Below are 17291 nucleotides of genomic sequence, written 5' to 3'. Positions count from 1 at the left end.
GTTCATTATGTGAAACTACAGGGATTAAGCGATCCGATGTTGGTTGCGTTGGACACTCTGGCCTCAATGTCATATCTCGAAGGATTCAATTGGAGGGTCGCTTGCGCGTCTTCGCGACTACCAACACCTTCTGCCAATTTAAATGGTTCCATTGTTTCTCCGGTCCTCGAAAGGTAACTCCTTAGTCACCTTACTCAACCCCTTCCTGTAAACGAGCTATTATTGCCAGTGACTTTGACAATGCAGCGTCGTACAAGTCGCGGTCGGGAGTCAGGCTATGAAATGGATGCAGAGACCCCTGCGTCCACTAAAGCCGCTGAAACAACGCTTGAAAACAAAGGATCGACGCCAATTCTCCACAACGCGGCGGCCTCCACCCAAGCAGATCCAGCGACGGAGGATCACGACGACAAGTATCTCACAGGCTGGAAGCTTCATGCTTTGAGCGCAGCGTAAGTCAGTCTTCAAATTTAATATTCCAGTGATTCATGCTTATCTTGTCAAGGCTATGGATCAGCCTATTCTTATCAACGTTTGAAACAACCATCGTCAGTACATCATTGGTCTCAATCACCAATGCCCTCAATGGCTTTATACTGCGCGACTGGATCGTCACGTCTTATTTGTTGACATACACTGGTAATCTATTACACCATCATTCGCGAATAATTGCTGACTGTATTAGGCTTTCTGACCATTTAAGCCAAGCTTAGTGACGTCTTCGGAAAGAAGACGATGCTGTTGCTGGCACTATTAATCTTCACACTTTTCTCCGGTCTGTGTGGCGCTGCGAATAATGTTGTTGATCTGTAAGTCCTCTTTAATCTATGCTCTCGCTCACTCTGACCACGTCCTAGTATCATCCTTCGTGCATTGTAAGGCATAGGCGCATCAGGCATTTACGCTATGATCTTAGCAATAGCTCCAAGCTTGGTGCCAATCCGCAAATACGCAAAGTACATGGGCGTAATGTCGACTGTCTTCATCACTGCAAGTGTTCTTGGTCCTATTCTTGGTGGCGTTATCAGCCAGCACTCTACCTGGCGTTGGGTCTTTCTCCTCAAGTACAATCTGTGACTGTACATTCATTCCTCACATACTAATATAACGCCATAGTGTTCCTGGAGGAGTTATCGCCTTCATCATGATTTGCTTCTTCCTCCCAGCATTAGAAGAGTCTTCCAACCTCTCTCTACTAAAAGTCTTGCGGTCCAAAGTCCGACGGTCAAACTGGGTGCGCATTGACGTGCTCGGTATAGTGCTTCTGCTTGCTGCCTCAGTGTTGCTTGTATTTGCGCTGGAAGAAGGAGGCACACGATACTTATGGAGCAGTTCAGTCGTCATATCTACGCTTGTCATCGCAATTGTGCTTTTCGTCGCGTTTGGGTTCTGGGAAGTACACGTCGAAAACTCTCCAAGCAAGCATTTTAAACTACCTCTACAGAAAGTAAAGTTTGCAGGGGTTTTAGAGGAACTAGGCTTGCTCCTTTTAACCCGGAAAATGTAATCTTAAAGCTTGATATGCAGCTACGGACCCTAAAGCCCCCCAAGGAGGCTACTAAACAGTCAACACCATAGGCTTCTAAGACCCTAAAGACAGTCCTTAAGACCCAATCTCAGTCTAAATACCTTAATGACCGAATCAGGCGCCATTATAGTAGCTCTCCAGAGTCAATATTAGGAGCCTTAGTATCTCTTGCAAAAGGAACCACAGCTATAATGCATGAGAATGCACTATTGAGGGCTAAGGTCTAGAATCTTTAAGATGAAAATGAGGTATTAAGCTGGCGCCAAAGGATAAAAAGGACTAGATTATAGAAAGGAGGGACTATGACTGTATAGGAAGTATCGCAAGTAATTGATCAGATGGATGTTGATATGTAGGTAGTAGCCGAATTATCGAGAAGTAGTGGTCGAGCAAGGTCGGAGCGACCGGGTGGTCGGCGCTGTGGTGTATGCGGCAAGGGCGGGCATAATGCAAGAACTTATCAAGTCATCTGGGGAGGAATTTAGCGAGTGAAAGTGACCCTTTTGAACCTATAGGTCGGGTAGGGAGGGATGACCTATAGGTTGAAGAAGGAAAGTGCGGCGCTCGCTTGTCTGCGGCGCTCGCTTATCAAACAGGTTATCCGAAAGTCTATATTTATTAAGTAAACTTATATTCCCTTTTATCGTTCTTTTCTAATACTTATTTATTTGCCTTAGTAGTATTAGTATTATAATCTAATTATCAATTAATTATAACGTACATGATAAGCATGTGCACCAAACAAGTATGTGCACCACCTTTCCTATACCCTTGAGATAGAAATCGCGATAAAAACACTACAAACCATTTGATCAATTAAAACTACTCACTATGCTCTTCCCCAGATGTCTCAATCACTACCTGACATGTTCTTGAATTATGACCAGGCTTGCCGCAGATACCACAGTGACGAACCCCCGGTCGCGCCGACCTTCCTTGACCACTACTTCTCGACGATTCCGCCACTACCTGCGCATCAACATCCACCTAATCAATTACTTGCCTCCCTTCCTCTACCGTCATTACCCCTCTTTTTTGTAGTCTAGTCCTTTTTGCCCTCCAGCACCGGCTTAGTATCTCATTTGCCTCTTGAAGATTCTAGACCTTAGCCCTCAATAAGGCATTCTCATGCATTATTGCCTTAGTCCCCTTAGCAAGCGACTTAAGAGCTCCTAACATTGACTCTAGGGAGCTACTATAATGGCGCCTGATTCGGTCATTAAGGTATTCATACTGAGATTGGGCCTCAAGGACGGTCTTTAGAGTCTTTGACGAACAAGGGGTCATAGGGCTAGCTACCTCTTCGGCAGGCGTTGGAGTCTATAGCTGCACATCAAGCTTTAAGACCACACTTTCTAGGTCAAGAGGAACAAGCCCGGCTCCTCTAAAAGCCGCCTTAATATTTCTTTCCGTCATAGTGCCCTGATATGCGGCGTAGAAGGCCAGAAAGAACTCAGTCTTTGAAATATGGGTTATAGAGCATCTAATCAGATGCTCTATTTCTCTACCGTAAGCCTGCTTGAGCAGGTTAAAGTACCCAAAATCAAGAGGCTGAAGTAGATAAGACGAATGAGGTGGCATACAAAGCGTGATAATCTTGTTTTCCTCGCAATATCTCTCAAAGTCGACGGAGTGGTAACTTTCGTGGCCATCGAGGATCAGAAGACAATAAGAACCAATTAATCGATTGCTTATACACCAGTTGAAGTGCTTTAGCCACTCAAGACCGATCTCATTATCGGTCCAGCCATTTTAGGTTATTACAATAGCCCAATCGCCCGGGAGATTATTATCTCGGTACCAATTGGCGAGGTGATATTAGCCCGCACTGATAATAAACGGCTGGATCGCCCAGCCGGTCGCATTAATCGCCTGAATAACCGTAATCCATTCCCGGCTTCCAGGCTGCACTGATTTTGGTCGTCTACGCCTTTCTGAACCTATAACGACCATTCCGCTTGCAATCATACCCATAAGAAAGCCAGTCAAGGCGGACTTTTCGAGCCGGAGACGAATTTACGCCTGTGGCACAACATAAGCACATCCGAAGAGGGAAAAAATAAGATTGCCTTGCTTGCAACGGGCTTCAATTAGGGCAGCCGAGATCAAGAAGTGCAGGGAGGCCCTTGGCCCCGGTCGGCTACAACAAAAGAAGGCGCCAGACAGTTTGGGGATGTGAGCAGTGTGATGTAGCGATTTGTAACTCGAGAGATTGCTGGTACTTCTACCATAGGCTAAAATAGGTGAGGGGGTAGGTACCTTTAATCCGATGCATTTTAATTGGCTGCACCCCCCTGCCGTGACCTGCCAGGAGGTTTTCCACAGCTCAAGGGATAGCTAAGTTATATAGGAATTTTTTAAAAATTTAAGAAAATAAATATAACTTATTTTAGGACTTATTTATAAGCTATTAAAGTTTTAGCTATTTTAGACTTAATTTGAATTTTTAAGAATTATTTAAAAAACTGCCTTTAAGGTCAAAAGTAAACTGATCGGCATGCTTGTCTGATCGGCATGCTTATCGTGTACGTTATATATCTATATAAAAGAGCTTAACGTGGTTGATAAGCAGAACTTATCGTGGGGTCGCTTTGCGGAGTAATTTCGGGAAATCGTATGTGATTACACAACTACCATCTGATAAGTGCCCGGCGCCGCGCACGCGAATATCTCGACGGTTAGGAGCCAAATCGATACAATTCCAGGGCTGGAGGACTGCTACGCTCTGGCGGTCCGTTTGGTTCAAGAGCGACGCTGTATAGACAAGCGGGCGCTGAGATATTTGCGTGTGTAGCGGCTGGGGGGGCAGGCTTCGCTGCAAGGACTACGATATAGCAATGCGCTGATCCTGCTGCTCCTTAATATTCAAAAAGAAAAGAAAGAGAAAAAAAAAAGAATTAATAAAAGAATACGCCTTCTAGATAGATAGATAGATACGGACTAGTTATAGCTATAAATATATAAAGATCCTACCTGACGGCCAGCTTACCGTCGACGAGGGGCGGTCCGCCTCCTCCCTAGCCGAGCCCAGCGCCCCCGATAGCCCTGGCCCCGAGTCGGCCTTGGTCTCGGGCCTGGGTCATCGGGCACGGGGGTCCCTACCTGTACCCGTATCCGGCCCTGGCCCTGGCGCCGCCGGCGGCGCTGTTTGAGCTCGTCGACGAGCCGGTTCAAGCTCCGGCCGGCGCGTAAGAGCTCTAGCTCTGCAACTGCCTCCTCCTCGCGCTTGCCGGACGCCGTGCGGGCCAAGAGCTCGTCCCAGATCACCTTCCGGCGACAGAACTGCACCCTGATCCCGTTCCCCGGGCGCCAGCGGCTTCCCCACGTCTCTTCTAGCACCCGTACGGCCGGCTGACCTGCAATCCCTTCCTCCCATTCCTTCCAGACATCCCGCACTGTAAAGACCTTGGCCAGGGCTGCAACGACGGGCATACCTGGTACTGGAGGCTCTGGAGCCGGAGCCGGAGCCGTATTGAAGTTCAAGGTAGGGGCTGTCGACGGCGCCGGCGCCGGCGCCAGCGACACTGCTGGCCCGGCTCCAAAGTGGCCGGTAAAGGTGACAGGGACCTTGCCTTGGAGGAGGGCATCGAGGCCGTCCTGAATTCCTTCTAGCCGGGCCTCTAGTCGGATGGCCAGCCGCTGGCTATTCTGTAAGACGGCCTCGCGTGTGCTCTCTAACACACCGCTAAGCTCTGGCAGCGCGCGTTGTACGAGCAGGCTTAACGGCTCCGTAGCCCCTACCGCGTCAGAGCGAACGGTGACGGCGAACTCATCCCATTCGGGCCCGTTAAAAGGGGCGTAGGCGAAGAAGGGTAGCGACGGATAGCGAGGCTGCAATACAGCCAGGTCCTGTAATAGTACTATGCGCAGGCGCCGCATAAGCTTAAGGAAGCCGTCGGCGGCTAGGTCGTCGTCGTCGAGGCCACCTTCTGCCCAACATTGCCGGCGCGCGCGAGCCTCAAAGCGAGGCTCCCACTCCTCGATCCATGGCCAGAGCTGCTTTTGTAAGACGTACGGGGGCTCGTGGGCCGCACGCGCGAGGAAGTAGTCCCCGGGTGACGCCGAGAAGCCGGCGACAATACGCATGAACTGGCGCGGTAGATGCGTAAGATAGGCCTGGCAGAGCACGCTCTGGTTCCAGCGGCCGGCCTGCGAGATCTGGGCGAGCGACGTGCCGTGGGTCTCCGCGTCCTGGGCGCCTACCCTGCGCGGGAGGTGCGTCTTCTTTGACGCCATAAGGCCAGCAGCACCGAAGATACGCCAGGTCTCTTGTAGCTGCGTCGGGTACGAGAGCTCCTGCTCACGGTCCCGTCCGACAAGAACCTTGATCCGATACCAGTCCTGGCGGCGCCGGAAGGACGGGGACGGCTCGCCGGCGACGTGCCAGCGCCAGAAGAAGAGCTGTGCTAAGGCCCCTTGCGTACAGAACAAGGGGTCCTTGTGCCGGAGGGCACCCATGAACTCTTTCTTTGCCGTCTTGTTTAGCTTACCGTCTCGCAAAAGGGTAACGAGGCAGCCACAGGGGGTCGGGCCTTCTGAAGACGGATAGTCGAGTAGAGACAGGTCTGCAAGCTCCATCTTACGGCGGTTTTCCCCCCGTAAGAGGTAGTAGTGGCCGAATAGGAGGTCAACTCGCGTACGGAGGTTTTGCGGCATGTATGCGGCCCCGCTGAGAAGGAGATCCTGGACCCGGAGCCATTCGTCGGGTAAATAGCCGGCCTGGATCCCATCAGTCCCGCGGTCTTTAAAGGAGGCGCGGTCGTGCTTCCCCTGCTGCCGGCCGCGTTGCTTAAGGAAGCCTCGTACGGCGGCGCCCCGGGGGTTTTCCGTGTTTGCGTTGCCGTGGGCTACCTGGAGCCGCCAGAGCTCGATAACGGCCGCGATATAGGCGTCGATAGTGCCCCTCGTAAGCAGAGATCCTTCGGCAAGGTCTGCTGCAGCCGGCGCAAGGGCCGTGGGTGGCACGTAGCCTTCGCGGTCATCCGCAAGCAGCTCGGCGGCCTCGGCCAGGGGGACCTCTAGGGCTTCGGCTAGGCTTTCGGCCTCTGCCAGGGCCGCGGCCTCGAGCTGCTCCTGTTCGAGCTGCCGCCGTAACTGTACAGCCTTTCCTTTGCCCTTGCCCTTACCCCGTGCCCGTGGTTTCTTTTGCGGCGGGGCAACGCGTCGTAAGAGGATATCCTCTTTGAGCCACGCTGCTAGCTTGTCTGGGGTTACGAGCTCGCCGTCGGGCCAGCTATAAAGTGAGCCGTCTGCCGCAGCCCAAGGCGTACGGCACCAGGCCTATAAGTCCTCGTCTGTTAGCCGCCTATGGGACTCTACGTAAAAAAAAGAGACAAGGGCAAAGGGGAAAAGAGAGGGCGGCGGCCGGGGGAACGCGCCTTCCACTCCCGCTGCTTCGCAGCATAACTCCGTGCCGTGTTCGCCGGCTGTTCGTCCTTCTTCGCCTGAAGGCCCGCCCTCCGGGCGGCACGGGCACGCTCATCTGCGGCCGTGTACGAGTCGTCTGCGGCCATCTCGGTCGATCAAGGCCTTTCTACGTGGTATTTGTTTCCTGTCTGGGGCCTGATAAGTTGCGGGGAACTTATCAAATGCACTTATCAGGCGCCGCGCACACGATTTCACGGGCCGCTTTTTGCGGGGGATAAGTCGTCACGTGGTCTGAGCGAATTACGACGTAATTGCGGGCACCATCGATAAGCAAGTGGGCCATCCAAGTAAGTGGGCCAAAAATCCCTCACCTTGCAACATTTCTATCTGATCAGATAATTCTCAACCACCAAGCATGCCGAACTCTTCTATTGAGGCTAGAATGCTTCTTGCACTTCAGGCCCTTCAAAATAACCCCAAACTAAGTGTCCGACGCGCTGCAGATACATATGAAGTTCCTCGCAATACCTTACGTCGCCGCCAGAATGGCATTCAATCACGACGCGATACTACCCAGGAATCACGCAGACTATCTAATCTAGAAGAAGAAATAGTAGTTCACTTTATTCTCGACCTAGATTCGCGAGGGTTTCCTCCGCGACATTCTTTTATTGAAGAAATGGCCAATTCTCTCCTCGCTGACCGCAAGGCGCCACCCGTCGGCAAGCGCTGGGCTCATAACTTCGTTAAACGACAACCAGAGCTCAAGACGCATTTCTTTCGTAAATATGACTACCAGAGGGCCAAATGCGAAGATCCAACTGTTATTCGCAACTGGTTTAAGCTCGTACAGAACACAATCGCGAAGTATGGTATCCAATCAGAGGATATCTGGAACTTTGATGAGACTGGCTTTATGATGGGTGTTATCTCAAGCGGCATGGTCGTCACAGGTTCAGAAAGGCTTGGAAGACCAAAATCAGTGCAGCCTGGGAATCGTGAATGGATTACAGTCATTCAAGCGATTAATGCGGAAGGCTGGGCGATCGAGCCGTTTATCATTGGAGCGGGCCAATATCACCTTGCCAACTGGCATGAAGAACCTACCCTCCCAAACGGCTGGGTTATTGCAACGAGCCAAAATGGCTGGACAAACAATGAACTAGGTCTTGAGTGGCTAAAGCACTTCAACCGATGCACAACTGACCGATCAGTTGGTTCTTATCGTCTTCTGATCCTTGATGGCCACGAAAGTCACCACTCCGTCGCTTTTGAGAAATATTGCCAGGAGAATAATATCATCACGCTCTGTATTCCGGCTCATACGTCTCATCTACTTCAGCCTCTTGATATCGGGTGCTTTGGGCCACTAAAGAAGGCATATGGTCGAGAAATAGAGCATCTGATCAGATGCTCTATAACCTATATTTCGAAGACCGAGTTCTTTCCCGCCTTCCACGCCGCCTTTCAAGCCACTATAACCGAAAAAAATATCAAAGGGGGTTTTAGAGGAGCTGGGCTTGCTCCTTTTAACCCGGAAAGCGTGATCTCAAAGCTTGATATGAAGCTGCGGACTCCAACGCCTTCCGAGGAGGTTGCTGAACCCTTAACCCCATGGGTTTCAAAGACCCCAAAGACAGTTCTTGAGGTCCAATCTCAATCTGCCTACTTACAGAAACGAATCAGAAGACATCATAGCAGCTCTCCAGAGTCACTTATTCAAGCTGTGAAGTGTTTTGAGAAGGGAACAAGCACAGTCATGCATAAGCTAGCCTTAGTAGAGGCTAGGATGAATGACCTTGAACAAGCAAATGAGATACTTAGTCGACGCCGAAGGGCAAAAAGAACCCGATTACAGAAAGGAGGGGTGATGACTGCAGGGGAATCAAGGCAAATAGTTGATCAGATGGATGTAGATGCGCAGGTAGTGGCCGAATCGTCGAGAAGTAGTGGTCAAGAAAGGTCGGCGCGACCGGGCGTTCGGCGCTGTGGTGTATGCGGAAAGACTGGGCATAATGCAAGGACCTGTCAGGTAGTGATTGAGACGTCTAGAGGAGAGTATAGAGAGTAGTTTTAATTAATTAGATAGCTTGTGGTGTTTTTATTTTAATTTTTACCTTAAGGGTGTACAAGAAGTGGCCCACTTACTTGGATGGCCCACTTGCTTATCATGTACGTTATACCATACACAACCCCCCTTTCGACAGCCCCACCCTTTCGTCAAGCAAAAAAAAAAGGCAATTGATAGGGACGCATCAAGAATTGATAGGGGCGCATCGTCCTTAGGGACGCTCCAGCTTTGCAGCCTCTGATTCGCCAGTCACTTTTTTGTTAGTGCAGGCAGGATTCTGCCGACGCTCCCGAAGTACCCGACCTCAGCTCTCTTTAATCTAAATGAGCAGATGATCGAACATCAGTCTCTCAACCATCAATCATTAGGTCTCTCGTCATGCTCCAATCGGAGTCACCTCCTAGCTCAGAGAGCGATTCAAGACGTCACGCCCGAAGCCCCAGTCCTAGCTGCGAATCGCATTCTCGAAAACGACAGCGGCAGAGCCGGCAAGCTAGTTTCAGCCCACCAATACTCGCGAGCAGACCACCTTCAGCAAGCAGTACTGGAACAAGTGTCGGCCGGTACTACGGAGCCGGCGACGGAGATGCAATCGAAAACCTCTTTGCATCTTACCCACGGATATTCACGACCGCGCCACAGCCCCATGGGTCTCAAGGGCTTCATGAGCCACTATGGGAGCTCCGCTTTGATCACGAGATATACCTTTCAAACGATTTCCCATCTCGGGGAGGACGACCGCAGCGGGTCAGAATACCTATACCAGGCCCAGAAACAGACATCTTACCTTCCTATTTCCCCCCTCAATCACCACAAGAACAGTCGTCGCCCGCAAGGGCCGAATTCCAATCTGCCCTTGAGCTCGTGCAGGAAGTAATCGGGACAGACCGAAGACTGACACTTGAACTTGCCCAGTCGTACGAACGAGTACGCCAATGGCGAGAGAGATGGGGTTGGTCACCACTCAGTTCAGATGCGCTCGAATCCCCTCCTCCCTACTCCCCGCCTCGAGAGACGTCCAGCCGGCCACAATCCCCTGAAGAGATCAGATCTTCATCGCATAGGATTTCCTCATCCCCCGCCCCGGATGCAATCCCGAATCCACCGATCCCAGGCAACCCATTCCCAACAGTCGAAACTCTCCTTGACTCAGTCAACGCCTTCGCGAAAGCTAATGGATTTGGCTTTGCAAAGCACAACGGCCGCTCGTATAAGGGGAGGAAGATCCGCTATTCTCTTCGGTGCGATCGATACGGAGACCCAAGACCCAGCCGAGGCGCAGGTCTTCGGCAGCGGAAATCCCGGAAGTGTGGATGTAAGTGGATGGTGATTGCTGAAGCTCTAGAAGAAGGCAAATGGGTTCTACGTCGTCACTCGAATCCGGAACATAATCAACACAACCATGATCGTAGCATTAGACCGTCTGCACATCCTTCCCACAGACGACTTACTACACCCGTCAGGGCAACCATTGAGTCTATGAGCCGCCGGGTAGGTATCCGGGCCCGTGACGTACGGGCTGTAGTCCAGGAGCAGCATCCCGAGTCAATCTTCACGCAGAGGGACATCTATAACGCGCGGGCTCTCATCAATCGAGACAAGCTGAGTGGCTATACTCCCACCGCGGCACTGATCAAGCTGTTCGACGATCTGCATATTCCCTATCTCGCCAAATGGGTGGATAACGAGCCAAGCCGTCTCGTTGGACTTGTTTGGACCTTTCCCTACTGCCTTCAGATGTGGAAGCGGTTCCCCGAGGTCATCAGCTTCGACAATACATATAATACCAATCGCTTCAAACTTCCCTTATTCCAGGCAACAGGACAAACTTGTCTTGGTTCTGTTTTTAATGCAGCTTTCGGGTTAATCGACAACGAGAGACGGGAGGGGTTTCAGTTTCTCTCCGAGAGCATTCGACAGCTTGCAGAGCAGCACTCCATCCGACGACCCGATGTTATCATTACAGATTTCGACGAACAGATGAAAACCGCATTGAACGATCAGTTTCCCGATGTACAGCAACAGCTCTGTATCCACCACATCAATTCGAATGTCCTGCTCAAGTCAAAGCAGAAGTGGGCTATGGACCGCTGCGATGGGAGTAGCAGCCACGACGACTCCGAGAGAGATGACTCTGCCCCACAGAGACAGGCTCAGCTAAGCCGTAAAGATCAACAATCTATCCATGCGACATCATCTGAGGTCATCCCTCATAGCTACCAGGGAGTTCTCATGATGTGGAAGTTCGTCTTATTTGCCGAGACCGAGGAAGCTCACGAGAAGGCATGGGGAAACCTCTGCAAAGAGTTCGACGACCAACGAGCTATTCTGCGGTATCTCCATGGAACTTACATGCCTGTAAGAGCTCAGTGGGCCCGCTGTTTCATCAGGAAGTATCGCAATTTTGGAATCCGCGTCACATCTGGGACAGAAGCCAGCAACAACAACATCAAGAGCTATCTTCTGAATGGTATGAGTCATCTCTATCGGCTTGTCGAGGCTATGCAGGACATGATAAAGGACCAAGAGCGGGACTTTAGTGATGCCTGCGCAGCGGATGAGGTCCTCACTGCTCGCGAGTATATGGGGTCCGGCTCTGAGTATCTTGGCGACCTCCGGGCAGCAATCTCGTCGAAGGGCCTCGGGCTAATCAACAAGCAATACCGCTTAGCTCGCAAAGCGATGCCAACCGGTAAGAATCCGTTCCCAAAGCCTCTCGGGGACTGCAATGATGACTGCTCAGTCTCGGTTGAGCTCGGGATCCCTTGTTGTCACAAGGTCTATTCAAAGCTGGGGTCTGCCGCGTCATTCACCAGATGGGAGGTCCATCCACGATGGCGACTACGAGAATCATCCGCTCAAGACCCATACCGACGGATTCTCGACCCCAAGATTGCTACAGCTCTCCGTGGCAGACCCAGGAACATTGCGCAGGTGGTTCCGGTAAGGCTGACTATCAGGTCAAGCGAGAGTCAACCAGATGGTATGGGCTCTTCCGAGCGTGGGTACGGTCGACTACCCAGTAGTCGAAACAAGTCGACAGTGGTCAGGACGAAATCGGGAGTAAGTCAACAAGCCAGAAGCAAGGCATCTGAGCGTAGACGCGGTCGGCCACCAAGAAGCCAGAATAGGTCGACCCTGGCGAGGCTGGAAGTTGATGCAAGCCAACAGGCCAGCAGCCAAGCCAGTACCCTACACCGGTATCAGGCACGCCGCCGGTCGGCTGTTCTCAGAGAGGGGAGAACTACAGGAGTACGTGCTAGTGGGCGAAAGACGCAACCGAGTATTCGGAGACAAAGAAGTCAATGGGAGCTGCGGAACGGCGACGAAGAGATTCTTCCTTCAATCACTGTAAGAGAAAAAGTAGATAGTTGCTCTAAACGGAATGATTCTAATTCTGTGGAGTAAATCATGCCTAGCATATTAGCACATTTGCGCAATCCATTCTTAGAGAATATCAGCGATACAGTTGCTTTTGGGCTAGGAAGTACTTTTGGAATAATTGGGAGCTTCCCCTTGACTTCAGGATCACACTTTAAAGTCCTAGATGGAATCCATAGGATATAAACCCCTAGAGAGATCTCACCGCGTTAATAAAAATAACCACCTTAATTTTACTAAGCACACCCAGCATCTCTGCGCAATTCAATAACAAGAGCTACGGTTGTTAAGGGAGCTGGTTTCACCGCCTTCATGGTGAAGTATTTATGGGTCTTGAAAAGTTGGGCCAATCGGATGTTATAAAAGCTGGAGCGTCCTTAAGGACGATGCGCCCCTATCAATTCTTGATGCGTCCCTATCAATTGCCTAAAAAATAAGGCACTATCTGCTTTATAGAACTTAGTAATATATTCTTCTAGTTAGGAAAGATATTCGGTTAAGCCTTCACCCTAACGAGATACTTGTCCCCCGAGGATAAAATTAAGATGCTTTCTAAGCTCCTTGAGAAATTCTCTCCCCAACAGGCTAGAAGAGGATAGTAACAAGGTATCATTTAAGCCAAAGTCAACCATTTCGGTCAGACTGCCTGTGGCCGGTGGCTTAAGCTGCCAGCCTCTCCTTCGCTAATCCTCAAGGATTAGTTTTAGGTTATACTGGAGTTTATCTGGCTTCGGTATGATATATTTGCTTCTATCGGTTTTAAGGAGGAAGTAAAGATGCAAATTATAAACTATTTCCAAGGTAGTAATGTTAGGCAGCTTAGGCGGAGCAATGCATATTAAGGTAGCCATAAAAGCGCTAAATACTTAATATTAGTCTTTTAAGGCTTGCTTCGATAGTTTACCTCGTTCCAAGCATAGCAGACCTTCTTACTGCAGTATCTAGCAATAAAGTGCCGATGAGTAACCTATTTAATCCCCCTCACGGCTAAAAGGTAGCAAACACAATGCTTGCCAAGTCGTCTAGAGGTAAAAGAAGGCATTGTTCTGCCAATATCGTACCATATTATTGACAACACATAGCTTATTGGAAGTGGCCCTGTTTAAGAACAATAGACTGTCCTGCAGGACTTTCCGGAAAGCTATAAAATCTGGCGGTCCGGGTGTTGTGTAAGGGTTACACTAACACCTATCGCAAGGCATCCCATGACGCGCCATCAAGTCCATCGGTGTGGGCGCTGTGTGATGCTGCACGAAGATCTCTCCCAGGATATTCCATAACACTATTGACTACTCCGTCGGCCTGGGCGTGATTTTTGTTTAGAGGATCACATATGACGAGCCACCTTTTCTTGTAGGACATGACTAGCCTGTATTACATGATCTCGTCATTGGGTATGCCGTTAAACCGCCGTCGTTGCCGCCCCGCTTGTGAGCATTTGGAGCTCGCCATCATCAATTCGCATAGCATTGACCTGGCGTCCTGCACAAGCAAGTGGAACATTTCTGACAAGCTGCTTATTGTGAACCTCACTTGCCGATATATAATATCTTCCCCCCGCCAATCGATCGTACCACCTGCTGCTGTTGCATATCGTATCTTTATTCCATGTGTTTGTGCGTCGAAGATCTAGTCTATCGGTGTCGGTTCTAAGTCATTCTGTTCTAATATCTGCGTCATAAACCGTTTTGACTTTTCCCGTACGATCCTATACGTCCCCTTTGCCTCTTTACGAGCTTCATCTTCTCATCGGTCAGCCCAGTCTCCCTTGCCTGCCCCGCAACAACAGCTTCGGCAGCTTCCATGAACTCGTCACATAAGTCAACCTGCCGGATAGTTAGCTTATATGGCGGTCGATCTTCGTCTTGCCGACCGTCCATATGATGCCAAATACGCAGCATTATCACCCAGTAGCCCTTATACTGAGCCCACGACTCTAGTTGATTATCGAATGGCTTGCTTGGCTTGATGTGGATCTCCTACCGCTCAATCTGATACAGCGCGGCTAGTCCGACTATGCTTGGTACTGCTGCTGCCTTAGCGTGTTTAGCCAATCGATCGAATGTGTCGCACATCACTTGTAACACCGGCTCATCTTCTTATAGTAGGGCGGCCAGCGGCAATAAATCCTTCTTTGCCTTGAACTTTTGCAAGTGGTCTGCCCAGCCTGTCCTTTCTAGCCACGCACTTAGCTCCTTCTTCTCGTTGGCAACCTTGATCTCATCCTCTTCGGCAGCGTTGAACTTGTCGACTTGTTCTTGGTGAACCTTTATCAGTCTCTTGATAATACCATCTCTCGGTTCGCTATTGATGGCTGTTTGAACCTCTGACTCATCATCTTTGCGTACTTGAAACCACCTACTCGCCCAGCGTCGCCTAAAAATCGCTGACAATATGCACCTTCTATCCATGGAGTCTCTCTGGGCTGCTCTAGCTTCTTTTTTATATTTCCTCCCTTCTTCCAATCATTCTCCCATCCATGCTCCTTGCGATAGTGTGCTTGTATATCACGCTTATTGGAAGCGAAATGGTCGCATGCTGTGCAGCTTAATATGCCCCCTCTTGGCGGTTCGAGATACGGAATCGCTTCGTTCGATGCATCTGGGAACTGGAAATCATGCAGCTCGTCCTGTCTACGGACAAGTCCTGGTATGGCATCTACTGCCTTGATGATCTCCTTAATCTGATCGGCCGCAATCTTTGTATGTTTTTGCTTCAAATGCCTTGGAATCTCATTAGCCACACAGCCAAGCTTACAAACCATGCATATAACAAATGGCAACTCTAATACATGAATAAATGGTTCCATAATAACGATACTTGTTCTCTCTTGTATGTGTTATGTGGGTAGTTAAGTTGATCAAATGGTAGCTCTAGCACGTGAATAAATGGTTCTATGAGACGTGTTGTTTCTGCCTCTGCCTATAGTCCATTACTCAATGCTAAATATTCTTAACCTTATACAATCATGGCCAACTTCTACAACTTCGGAAAACCGCTCAACGCCGTGGCGTGCTTGTTTAATATTCGTTGCCTCTTAACCGTCTTTAATGTTGCTCTCGACCTTCATGATAATCTACTTCTGTAATAAATGGATACCGAATCGATAATCTGATCTATCAAATGACCGGTTCCTTCCCTACTTCGAACCAACTGCTGGCTCTGTCATGATCAAAGAGGCGCTGACAGGACACCCCCGTTGTCCACGGTAAGTCTCGAGGTAGTTTAGCTTTTCGCTTAACATTACCTCCCTTTGTCCAATCGTTTTGCCATCTGTGTTTTTGCCGACAATGTTTTTGCATATTTCCCGTTTGTCGAGTAACATAGCCACAGTCATTGCACCGAAGACCGTCATGTTTTGTTGCTTCGATGAAAGGAAGTGGCTTAGTTTCTGGCGGTGGGAATCGAAAGCCCAGCAGGTCATCTTGTTTTTTGAGTATCCCTGGAATAGTGTTGACTATGGAGATAATCTTCGTCTTCTCGCCTGCCGAAAGGCTATACTGATGTCTTCGATGCAAGAGATGATTCCGGATTCCATCAGCCAGCACTGCATACTTGCAGATACTACATGCCATCAAGCTAAGCTGCTCCAAATTGACAAATGGCCCAGCAGTCAAAACTGGTCGGTCCATGGGGGACTCTGCGCATCCTTCAAGCGCACGTGACGCAATCGGGTCACACGGGATGTGTTCCTCGAAAACATTGATAGCACTTGCTTGGTTACTGCTACCTTCTTCTAGCTGTTCAAGCCGTTGACACTGACGTTTCTCAGGTGGCTCGGTCGACGGCACACATGATGATTCCTTGTCATGCAGCCTCTTCGACGGAACCAACTCCCTACCCGGTCTGACTTGGTGAGTATTGTCAGTGGTTTTGGCGCTGACGAACTCCTCTCCATCTTCTATGCTCAGAAATCTATGCCAACCGGCCGAGATTCTCGCATATATTCGCAAAAGCGCTGGTTGTAACCGATCCGGGAAAGCGCCGTCGAGTCCGTATGTGGAATACCTCTGCATCGGCCTGTGGCCGCTCTGCCATGCAAAAGCAGCATCTTCACTAGCCGTATTTGTAGTATCATCGAATCTGTTGAACCCAGATGCGGCCTCACGGACATGCTTTTCTGTGATAGCAATAGAAAGCTGCCGATATAACTGGACTCCAATCTCGCAGGGAATGCCAGGGACTATCCTGCTTATCTGCTTGAGTTCTTCACTGAAAGTTTTCGTCGACCAAGAGCTATCTCTCGAATATCTCGAGATAGGAGCAAATAACAAAGTGTTTGTAGATTCGTGATGGAAACATTTGCGTAAGATGGTGTAAGCGACAGGTCGAATATACACAAGATAGCGGAATAGTAGACGGGCGACTGGTGGAGAAAAGAATCGTGCTACTTGAAACTCATTGTTCGTTGTAAGGCGTGCTTTTTGGTGCCGGGTGATTGAGAACAAACTCATCCCGTATATTCCTATACCTCGTAGCCGTGATGCTGTATTGCAGTATTCTATAGTTAAAAGCTCGGAAATTCTCGCGGCCTGTCCACTATCCAGATAGCAAAGAACCATGATAGTCTTCAAAGAAGCATCGTGGGCATCGAGATATGCTTGTGCTGCTTCAGTGTCCCAGAGACTTTGGCCTTGACCTCGCGACTTAAGCATACCATCAATCGAAGAGGTACATGCTCTCATGAATAGATCTAGATATGCATCGTCCAGCCCATTGGCGGGATCGGTCACAAAAGAATAGCCGGACTTCGCTGTCGACAGCCGGTCTCGGAAGCTGCTGAGATCCGGGTCGGCCGGCTCCCAGTCAAACATCAGCCGCTGGCACTGGGTGGTAGTTTGCCTCAGAGCTTCGCGGGCAAGGCCACGAAAACTCGTCATAGACAAGTGCGAGCATCCATCCCAGGATAAAACCTGGTCATCTTCGCTCCAGTGAAAGTGATAG

General features: G+C 49.9%; 3 protein-coding genes across 3 annotated transcripts; 1 reads left to right on the top strand and 2 right to left on the bottom strand.

Annotated features, from left to right (window-relative positions):
* Positions 1-240: 240 nt before the first annotated feature.
* Positions 241-1507, top strand: FOBCDRAFT_277351 (major facilitator superfamily domain-containing protein; the record flags this gene model as incomplete). The annotated part of the gene is made up of 6 exons (XM_059611540.1): positions 241-452; positions 506-639; positions 704-809; positions 858-875; positions 930-1064; positions 1117-1507. 6 exons carry the CDS (start codon positions 241-243, stop codon positions 1505-1507), a joined length of 996 nt encoding a protein of 331 aa, XP_059465485.1.
* A 12939-nt stretch (positions 1508-14446) lies between these two features.
* On the bottom strand, positions 14447-16244 carry FOBCDRAFT_186750 (uncharacterized protein; the record flags this gene model as incomplete). Its single annotated transcript, XM_059608637.1, has 2 exons — positions 15491-16244; positions 14447-14677 (listed from the first exon to the last, which is right to left on the bottom strand). Exons 1-2 carry the CDS (start codon positions 15977-15979, stop codon positions 14447-14449), a joined length of 720 nt encoding a protein of 239 aa, XP_059467664.1. The 5' UTR covers positions 15980-16244.
* Positions 16245-16276: 32 nt separating this feature from the next.
* Positions 16277-17233, bottom strand: FOBCDRAFT_97104 (uncharacterized protein; the record flags this gene model as incomplete). Its single annotated transcript, XM_059612280.1, has 1 exon — positions 16277-17233. A coding segment is annotated over one exon (957 nt), but the record flags the coding sequence as incomplete, so codon positions are not given.
* Between the last annotated feature and the right edge of the window lie 58 nt (positions 17234-17291).

The sequence above is a fragment of the Fusarium oxysporum genome, chromosome VII (assembly GCF_013085055.1).
Source record: "Fusarium oxysporum Fo47 chromosome VII, complete sequence".
Lineage (NCBI taxonomy): Eukaryota > Fungi > Ascomycota > Sordariomycetes > Hypocreales > Nectriaceae > Fusarium > Fusarium oxysporum.
This window is presented reverse-complemented; position numbering and strand designations above follow the sequence as displayed.